At 44.9% G+C, this 10,728-nt stretch overlaps 1 protein-coding gene across 1 annotated transcript in view; it reads right to left on the bottom strand.

Moving 5' to 3' along the window:
• Positions 1-1,688: 1,688 nt before the first annotated feature.
• The window catches only part of ETV6 (ETS variant transcription factor 6), a 128,047-nt gene continuing 119,007 nt past the window's right edge, over positions 1,689-10,728 (bottom strand). The window contains exons 7-8 of the mRNA XM_042050650.1: positions 8,855-8,955; positions 1,689-5,680 (exon numbers count right to left, since the gene is read on the bottom strand). Of these exons, the coding sequence (XP_041906584.1) occupies positions 5,575-5,680; positions 8,855-8,955 (207 nt within the window). The 3' untranslated portion in view covers positions 1,689-5,574. The remainder of the gene's footprint in view (positions 5,681-8,854; positions 8,956-10,728) is intronic.

Raw genomic sequence — 10,728 nt, 5'->3', positions numbered from 1 at the left:
TTGCTCACTGCTTACTCTTTGCCTTTGTGTTTTAAAAACACCAGTGAAAGGAAACAAAAAGTAAATATTGAGCAAGGAGCAGCTGAGTGCTCGTAGCTCACACATCAGCCAGATTGTCATGGGTTATCCTGAGCTGTAGATGGGATCCAAATATTTTAACCTGCTGTGAAGACATGGATCTGTTGAATGAGCCCAGAGGAGGGCCACAAAGGTGATCAGAAGGCTGAAGCATCTCTCCTAAGACGACAGGATGAGAGAGTTGGGGTTGTTCAGCCTCGAGGAGACTCCAGGGAGACCTTTAAAAGGCTTGACGTATCTGAAGGAAGCCTACATGAAAACTGAAAAGGAACTTTTTACAAGGGCATGGAGGTGATAGGACAGGATGAATGGCTTTAGCAGAAGCAACGTGGGTTTTTATTAGATACTAGGAAGAAATTCATCCCTGTGAGGATGGTGAGACCCTGGCACAGGTTGCCTGGAGAAACCATGGCTGCCCCATCCCTGCAAGTGTCCAAGGTCAGGGTGGACAGAGCTTGGAGCAACCTGGGATAGTGGAAGATGTTCCTGTCTGTGGCAGGAGTGGAATGAGATGAGCTTTAAGGTCCCTTCCAACCCAAACCATTCAGTGATTCTTTGAGTTGCTCCCACCAGAGTACAAGCTGTGAGCTGTGTACCGCTGACAGGATGTGTTTGTTTGTTTGCTGTGGCATTTGGTGGCACCTCTCTTGAGCAGGAATGTGTTTGTTTGTTTGCTGTGGTGTTGGTGGCACCTCTCTCGAGCAGGGATGTGTTTATTTGCCATGGCATTTGGCAGCACCTCGCTGAAGCAGGGATGAGTTTGTTTGTTTGCTGTGGCATTTAGTGGCACCTCTGGAGCAGGGATGTGTTTGTTTGCTGTGGCATTTGGTAGCACCTCTGGAGCAGGGATGTTCAGAAACTCTCCAGAGGCCTCACGCTGTCAGAAGTGCCAGGAACCCCACCGTGCAAGAGACAGGGACAGCAGGGAGCAGTTTGTGCCACCTCATCTTGCTCTCTCCTCACCTCCCGGTTAGGGATAACCAGTTGAAAAACAGTCCTGCTATGCTGGAAGAGAGGGGCTGGGTTTCTAGACTGGTTTGCAAAGATGAATACTCTTCAAAACCTCTTGCTCCCACACTCTTTGACCTGGCCGGTTTAGCAGGCCAAAAAAGATGCATCAGTCACCACAACAACTCATTTTTGGTTTTTCTTTTTTCTTCTATGTCCTCTCCAAGAGAAGGAAGGAGAACCAGGTACACGCATCCAGTCATTAGAGGAGTACTCGGCTCATCTCTCAGGACAGGCAGCCAAGTAAATATTTCAAGGGACAGCCTTAACAACACTTCCCAAGGAAGATCAAGACACTGCTCATACATGTTTGAGCAGGGGGAGCCTACAGGTTTCATTTCCTGATTGAAAACAGCTGCTATGTGCTATAGACTCTTGGGTACCATGGCTCTTAAAAAGAAATAACCTTGTAGCAATGATTGCACCAACAAATTTGGCATTCCTGCTTTTATATTAAATTTTTTTTATTGAGATGATGTAATTACAAGCATTTTAAAAATTATTTGCAACTCACTGGCCCTGAGAATAGGCTTGTTTTTGTTTTGTTACATTCATTTGATTCAGTCCCTTAGCCCCACACCTTAAAAAAACAAAAGCCGTCATCAATAAAAACACTAGAATTTTATTTAAAAAAAACCCGAAGACCTCAAACTCTGGATTCGCATACAGTTGCAGTCTGACAAAAGAAATCTGGAGAACGCATATGTGGAGTTTGAAATCTGGGAAGGATGGCAGCAACTTAGTGTTCACAGAAAGGGCCCCAGTAGTGTTTTCTGGATGGAGAGGCAGTCAAGAGGTTTCAAACTTCAATCAAGAAAATACTCTGCTGTGGAACTGCAGCATGTCCTACCTGACTGGCCTCTGGCTTGTTGAGGCTTGTAGCAACTGATGACAATGAAGGTCCCACTTAACCTTTGCTTAACCACTTAACCACTCAGAACCTTTGCTGGGTGCTGAGGTTGGCAAGGTTCTCTGGAGATCATCTGGTCAAACCCCCTCTGGTCAGGCAGGGCCAGCCAGGCCCAGTTGCCCAGGACCATGTCCAGGTGACTTGTGTGTCTCCAAGGATGAAACGCTTTCTCCCTTTCCTCGCTTTGGTGGCAAAGGCAGAAAGTTTGGCTGTTTTGCTGCTGGCAAATTCTACACTGGGAAATCAGAAACTGGGGGGAAGGCAGGTGTCAGTGTTGGTAGAAAGACAGTGTTACCTTTGCTAGTCCTGGCAGGCAGCGACACATTCCTATAGCTCAGGATGTTAAAGCTGTCTTTGCACTCCCATGGATCTGCCACGTGGATGAGAGGTTGATGGGAACCTCCCTATTGCAGCTGCTCTAGCTTGCCACTACTTTTTTAGTCATACCTGATAAACTCACTTCAAGACCCCAAGAGCAGTTCAAATCCTGCAGCTCCCAGAACAGGTCCCAAGCCCCTGCAGTTCTGGCAGCTCCGGTGTCACCCACACCATTCCCTTTGGCACCAGGAGACCTGGCAGGAGACAGGAAAGGCCTCTGTGGGACTGGCCTGTTCCAAGGACAAAGGCTATTTTCATTCCAACTAGCATCAGCCTTGAGAGAACTCCTTCTCTGTGGTTGTGATGAAATTGTCTGAAGATGTCCTTTATGTGTGAACTGAGAAGAGTTTCCAACAGCCACAAACATTTTGTTTTCCCTTTGACTTAGATTCTGCAAGTGGAAGTGATTGCATTTTTTTGTAAAGGTGAACATTTCCGCTATAAAGCTTCCCTACAGGACAACGTGATTTTCCTGTCTTACCCAGTGCTGAGGATGGACTTTGTTCGGTAGATAATGGTGAGGAAATGGGTGGATTGTATCTGGTTCTCTGTATTTTGCAGTGTGCACCTTGGCCATGACAAAAAGCTGTGACTCATCAGAGCACTTTATACAGGAAGTCCCTATTGGTCTTTTTTTTGGTCCCTCACCATCTTGCAACAGCAGGTGAAAGAAAATAATGCAGTTATGCAGTTGTCTAGACCACAACAGTAAAGAGGATGAATCATTCTCTACAAAAATTTAGTTTCTTTCTACCACTGGACACCCAAGGATACAGCTAGAGCCTTTCTTTACATTGGTACTTCTGATCACACTCCATCTGTCAAATTCACCACTTCACTCCAGCTCCTGAGACCTGGCTGCAACTCGGGTGCCCTTGAGCAGGCTGACAGAGTAACTCCCTGGGACCTTGGTCTCAAGGGACCTTAGGTTTCAGATCTGTGAGTACTGAAGCCCCACAGTGTCTCCCAATCTCATGCCTCATGAGCACCAAGTACTTGAGAGTCACAACAGAGACAGGTGACACATTGCTGAAAAACACTCCCCTGTCCATTATTTTGAGGCAGAAAAGATCAAGTACGTGGTGTGCTGGGACTTGTAACTTACTGACTATGATTTTATAGAAAAAACGTGGCTGGGAAAAGCTCAGGGAGAAATGTACACCTTGTCATTCCTCATCAGATACTGGCTCAGAAAAATCTCTCCTTGTTGTACGATGCTTATCTACACCCTTAACAAAGCTGTTCCTTCTACGACCTGTGACTCAACACTAAGTCTTTGGTGAGATTGATCTATCTCCATTTAAACACAGGGGACACTGTTCATTGCCGAGTGCCATGTTTTCCTGGAGAGATTAACCCTCTTGTTAAATATGTGGAAAGATCAAATGTCGTGTTGGTTTAATAGCTGATAAAAGCTCTATCATGGGAATGTACCTTGTTTTTTGGTTGAAATGGATTAGATTAGCCTTTTGATTTTTTTCCAGATCTAGTTTCTTTTATGTTTCCATTAAAGAGGCTTTCTGCTTTTAATGCACTGGTGTGGACGTGCTTTCTTTCACGCACCATGTGATTCCTGCAGTTTCCCTATACACCTTCTCCCTCTGCAAGCACCATTTCTGCTGCTAGATCTTCCTTCCATTCAAAGGACCACTGCTGATGGATCACTGGACACCTGGACACCACAGGCATTCCTGTCCTGGTGGTCCAAGCTTTGAAATGAAACAGGCCAGCAGGTTCTCTTGTTTGGGCATCAAGGACTGCTGAGCATTCTGTGACCAAACCAGGCATAGCTCTTTGCCTCATGCCAAGCACCCTCAGTGCACCAAACCAAATGGAGGCACCTTGCAACCAGAACAAAACCCCAAACCAAGAAAGCAACACAGCTGTAGGGTTTGTTTTTCTCTTGTCTTTTAAATCATGTTAAAAACAGTCAAGCTTCCTTGATGGCAGAGCTGTAGGATGGGGGAGGGCAGTGGGAGGCATAAAAAAAAAAAATCCCAAAACAAAGCCAAAATCAATTACAAGATATAAGTATAGCTATTTGGTCTCTAGTTCTCTAACATCAGCTTTTAGAGTGGTGAATCATCTACCTCTCCAGCAGCACAAAATGATCCTGGAGAGGCTTCTGAGTAATACAAACCATGTGATGAGTCCCTTTGCTTTCTCCCTGTGATGTAAGGAACAGTCCTTCACCTTTCACCCCAGAATTGCTAGCAGGTATGAGAAACACCCCTTCGTTCTGTAATTACAGATGCTTCAGTCTTCCCTTTTTATAGAAAACTCTGAACTGAAATTCTGCATTGTGAATATACTGGGGGGTTTACATATATATTCATATATATATATATATATATATGGAACTTTTATATATATACACACATATATATGTATTTGTCCCCACCCTCCCTTCCCCCTGCTCCATTCTATCACTTCTTTGCTAGAAGGAGGGAAAATGTTAACTGATAGTCTCTTGCAGAGGTTTGTCACATTTATTTTTCTCCTCCCCGGAGCACTTAGGTGATTGGTTTTGGTCCATATTCCAGCAGTTAACAGCCACTCGGAGTACTCATTGTGAGCCCAAGCTATGCTGGGATGACAGCCCAGCCTACATGTGAAGGGTGTCTCCTCTTCATTTGACAGGTATATGTGAGAAATTCTTTTGGTAGCTTCAACACATTTCTCAGTGGCAGCACATATAAATTGATCCAAGCAAACTGGAAGCCTTGAGCAAATCCCTTCTGTGTTGCTATTGTTTATGCGGTGTTGTGTCATGAGACTTGCACAGAAAATAAGAGCACTCTATTTCCATAGGAAAGCCTTCCAAAAAAAAAAGAAGCATAATCTGATGTCTTGTCCTATGTGAGATAAGGAAAGTCAAACTGCATGTTTATTAGGGAAAAAAAAATGACAAAAAACCCCCAAAACTGAAACAAACCAAAAAGAAAGAAAAAACTCAAGGGAGACTTTGTAGGAACAGTGAAGTAGTGCATAAGTCCAGGCTTTCTCCCCTTTGCTTTCCTGCCAGCACCACTTCTGCCTGTTAGTTTGTTTTGTTAAGGTGCTTCAGGTCCTGCGTGATCTTCAAGCTAAGTGGCGACCTCAAGTACTGCTTCTGTGTTGTTGCTTCCCCTCCCAAACCGTGCTGACCATCGGGCAGATGTTTCTCCCCTGGACCCACAGAGGTGGTGCACCTGTTTCCTTCAGCACTCATCTTCTTGGTATATTTGTTCATCCAGTTCCTGGGATTCAAGGTGCTCGAGGCGGTCTGTCCGGCCACTCATGATCTCATCTGGGGTCTTCATGAACCTGCAAAACAGAGAAACCAGCGCATTTCTCAGGGGTCTCAGCTTTTATCTTCACCAAGTTGTTGAGACCCCTGAGCTCTAAAGCTCCCAAGATAAGCTTTGCTGTATCCTCCCAAAGCCTTAGTATATCCCAGCTTCTCCCCAGGTGTCTTCCCTCCTGCATACCTTGAAAGGAAACAAAAAAATCACTGGCATTTACCCCAGCTTCTTGAAAGCCCAAATCTGAACCAAACCCCATAGTCTTTTCCAAAGAATGATATTTATTTCTTCTCCCTCATATTGTCTGCTGTTGTCATGACAGATGACAGCTTGGCCCAGGTACACTCGTGTGGTGTCTGGTGACAGAGACATGGAAAGTGTTTATGATCAGCATATTTCAAAGCACAAGCCCTTGCAAGGTGTGGGGAGGCACAGGGCTACAGGCCTGCGTGTAGGTGAGTGAGAAGAACACAAAACACCAAAGGAACAGAGGGGGAAAAAGCCGAAGTCCAAATCAGAACAAGTTCCAGGAAATGGAAAAAGCCCTGAAGGTAAAAGGTTTTGGGCTGGGGAACTGTAAGCAAAGACAGTCTCTTCCTCTGTGATTGTAGCAAGCGTGACTGCAGTGAGGCAGCATCCTCTGTGATGAATGCCGTGGCTCCCAGCACCAATGTCTCAAGGCAGTTAAGTCTGCAGGGTGCTGGAGACAGAAACTGCCTCTGGGGAGGCATGGCAGCAGCAGGAAATGAGAAAGGACACACACCAGCCTGCAGTTTAAGTCTGCAGTCTTGGTTTTTGCCAGGATGCTTTTGTATACTACTGCACAGAGGTAGCTCTGCTTTTTCGTTTTCAATTTAGTGGTGTAAGAAGAGAGAGTGGCACAGGAAGGATGAAATCCTGGTTTCAACACAAATCAGTTTCCCAACTCCCAAGCACTTCTGGAGAAATTAGGATGAAAGATATTTATGCTGGAAGTAGTACAAAATTTCACAGTCTTTCATTAACAACATGCTGGTTAACATGCAGCAGTATGAAATGTGTTAATCGTAAGAGCTGATTTTAATTCACGTTGATGATATGCTCCGTATCCTTGCCCCAGTGAAAACAAAAGCAACCAACAGGAGCCTTGTTACTATCACTGACCCAGAGTGCTCACTGCTGGAGCCTCTCAGCAAACACACAGCATAGCCTGGAACTAACCTTTTGCCATCCCTTCTAATTTTGGAAATCATGTGCATATATGCATTTAGGAAAAAAAAGAAAGGGCTATGACTCACTGCTGTGTGACTGCTGGAAAAATGCTGCTGCTACAAACGGTGTTACGGTGGTGAAAAACTTGTATGCAGGAGTGGTGAATCAGTGCCTGGCTACACACTGAAAATGCACCAAAGCCCACAGCCAGACTGTGCCCTGAGTTAAACCCTGTGACTGTCTTGTTGATCTTGCACAAGGATGAAATGAAAACACAGAGGGGTCCCACTGCCCTCCTCTCCATGTGGGGCATGGGCCAATGTAAGCTGTACCACAGGACTTTGGGTATTCCTTCTGGTCTGTGCTTTAAGTCACATCGAGGAAACCACAGTGTGGGTATTTCTAATAGCATTTGATTACATTAAAAAAAACCCAAACAAACACAACCCAACCCAGAACTGCATGAAAATTAAGAAACACTAGCTGTGACCTATTTTGTTGCAGAAGACAGCCAGCCAACCTATTAGAAATCCTTTTCTGACTCCATCTTACTTAAAGCTCCATACAGATATCTGCAGATGACAACAGCCTGCACATTAAAGTCACATTTCCTATTATTTCTGTGCTTGCAAGGAATAGCCAAGGAAGGCACATTAATGACTTGATTTTTTGCAGCTGTTCTTTTGCTCTTCAGATATAAATAGGTCTAAGAAAACAACATCAAAAAGTTTTTATTGGGAATTGTGCAAAGAAATGTTTTGCAGGGGTTTTTTTCCCAGTTTCCAAAGGAAATGAAGTTTCGTGTTTTATGCTCTCTGGTGACCTTTGAATCTGTTGGTCAGTTTGGCCAAGTCTTACAGAGGAACTGTGGTCTCCAAGGGCATTAAGTTACAATGGTTTTGAGAAAATAGGCAGCCTGGTTGAGAAGAGATGGACTCCTGTTTTGTGCATGTTCCCACTGAAGGGAAAGCTTCAAGAGAAGCACATTCCCTGTTCAGCATCAGAAATTCCCCCAGAGCAATGCAGTCTTCATATAAGGCCACAGAGATACAGGTACCCTTGGTACTGATGAAGCAACCTTGTTTTAACCTTCCACAGGAAAAATAAGTTACAATCGAGCACTTGATTTTGCCCATGACCGCTTCTGTCCTTCACTCTCCTTCCCACATCTATGTTTCCTTCTAAGAGCTAACATAAACAAGTCATTCCACAGAACCCTTTTCAGCTGAAGATAGTTTGAGTGCTAATGCAGTTCTGTTAGCTATTTAAGAAAACAAATTCTAAGATTGCCTTCCTACTGATATAATTTCCAAGCACACTACTAGATCCAGGCCACTGACAGCAAAGCAGTCTTTGGTCTGAGTTCAGTGCTCTGAGGGTCAGACATGCACTAGGATTTGCTGGTGTTGTCCGAAGAGAACAGGAGTGCTCTCACTCTGTGCCATCTGCACTCAAGTTTGTACAAGTAGCTCCCTGCTTTAATGCTGTTTCAGCCCCTATTTCCTAAATTATTGGTTGTATCATCCAATCCGATGCGTTGGGTTTTATGAACAGCTCTGGCAGCTCCCTCTCTTCCTTGAAGGCAGCACCAAAGATGTGGTCATCAAGTGCTTCTCTTCTGCAGTGCCCTTGAGGAAATGCCTGATCCCTGCTTAGCTTTCACTGGCAGCTGTGTTTGAGAAGTCCATTTGGAGTGGGTTTTCCAGCAGCTTGGCTGAATCATTTATCTAAGGTCTTAAACAAGACCTTAGATAAACGGCACAGCCTGCGTGAAGCAGTGAAAAGACTTCTGTTGTCTCCATTGATCACTGAGACAGGCCTGTGTTTTTGTAAACTGGTGTGGCTGCCTTGAAAGCTGGGAAGCAGTGCTCTAGACTGCTTTTACAAATGTATGGCCATTGTCAGCTGTGTTATAACTGTGGCAACGAGATATCCCACACAATTCCATCCTCCATCCTCAAAAACTAATTGTCTGTAGAAAGGAATGGCAAAGAAAGAAAATTACCTGAACAAAAGCCTTTGTCCTGGCTCTTTCCGGATAATATTTAGTTTGTAGTAGTGGCGTAGGGCTCTGGACATTTTCTCGTAAGTCATATTTGTTCTGTTCTGTTTTTTTCAAAAGAAAAAAGAAAAAAGTGGTGAGATGATTCATTAAAATCTTCCTAAGCCCCAAAATGAGTTGCAGAACTATCACAGCTACCTAAAGGAACCAAGACAGTTCAAGAAATTACGTGTACCATTTTTTGCTGTTTGCAGGCCTGTTCTGCCCCCACAGCCCTCATCACCAAATTTTTGTGGGTCTCTTTCCACTCACAGCAATTTCAGCAAGGAGTCTAACAAAAATTCCAAGTGAGGTTTTTCTACAGTTTCTTGGAACACAGATAACAAAAGAATTAACTACAAGAGGAGACATTAGGTGGAGGGAGATGCTCATGCCAAGTGGGATGTGACAGGCCTGTTCTTAATGAAAACACCTTTTGTAAAAGTCTAGGAGTAGTGGCTAATAGGCTGAATCTGTCAGCAATCCCTGCTTAGAGCACTGTTCCTCTGGGATTCCCCTGCATTAACTAGTTAATGCTCACAGAGCACTGTGAGGACTGACAGCCTGTTTCTCCTCTTCTTACACAGGTGTAAATCAAGAAGCCAGCTGGGTTGTACATCTGGTTCTGTGACAGATCCTTTCCTTCATTCTGGGAGCTGTTGGCCCCAAAGGCCATGGCCAGAGCATTGAGGTATGAGATGATTCATCAAAACCTTCCCAAGCTCCCAGATGAGATGGCCCTGCTGAAGCTGAGTGTCACAAGGCAGAAGTGATGGGCACTGGCAGAGCTGTATGTGGGCAGCCCCCTAAGTACTGACTTGGAACAGCAGGATCAGCCCCTTAGGCTATGTCTACACTAAGAGCATTTTTCTGGTCCGAGGAGCAGTGGTTGCTGTCTGGCAGACACTCCCAGCAAGAGAGACAACTCTGCTGGCAAAGCTGTGTGTGCACGAGTATAAAGCAGCCACCTCGCCATTGGCAAAAAACCAATAGAAGCAGGTTTTTGTTTTGGGAGCCTCCATGTCACGACTTTGGCTTCATCAAAGGACACTGATCCACCTGCCTAAAAGGGCCAGTAGGAGCAGACCTCCTCTGCTTGCCCTGACCACAGTAACTCTCCCAAGGGAGGCCACATCATGAGCTCCTGTGGCAATGAAACACTAACAGGGACAAAGTTTTCCTTGCAAAATCCAGACTCCTCTCGTTGGGAAGCCCCCTGAAATACTGTGTGTGCTTCTTCCAGTTCTTATATGCTGAAAGGCCACTGTGTTGCCCAAGTGGCCAGTGGTCCGAAGGAGCTTCAGTTTTAGACAGCCAGCATGAGACATGATGCCATGGCTCAATTATTAACGTGCAGGTTGGGTAAGTTACTAAGTTCATAAAATTCCCATTAGCCCATATCTCCACCACGTTCAGAACCATACGGATGACAGCACAACCCTCTGGTGCATCAGCTACTCTCCCAGTTTTGTGTTGTCTGAGAATCTGTCCCATCATCCAGGTCATTAATGGACATACAGTACTGCCCCCAGAATCCATCCCTGGGGTAAAATGACTAGTGACTGGATTTTGTGCCATTGATCACCACCTTTTCAGCCCAGCAGATCAGCCAGTTTTCAATCTACCTCACTGTATTCTTGTCTAGGTCATACTTAATTAGTCTGTCTTTGAGGCTGTTATGAGACAGTCTCAAAAGCCTTTCTAGAATCAAGGTAAGTTATATCCACTATTCTCCCTGAATCCATTGAGCCAATCATTTTGTTGTAGATGGATATCACAACGGTCAAGCATTGTGGGAGTGTGTCTTGTTTGGTTCAGTCTGGGTCTCCCCTTTGGGT

Source organism: Corvus kubaryi, unplaced genomic scaffold (assembly GCF_017639235.1).
Source record: "Corvus kubaryi isolate FWS band 111438036 unplaced genomic scaffold, C.kubaryi_AGA036_p1.0 74, whole genome shotgun sequence".
Taxonomy (NCBI): domain Eukaryota; kingdom Metazoa; phylum Chordata; class Aves; order Passeriformes; family Corvidae; genus Corvus; species Corvus kubaryi.
The sequence above is the reverse complement of the archived record's forward strand: the minus strand, read 5'-3'. Positions and strand labels throughout refer to the sequence as shown.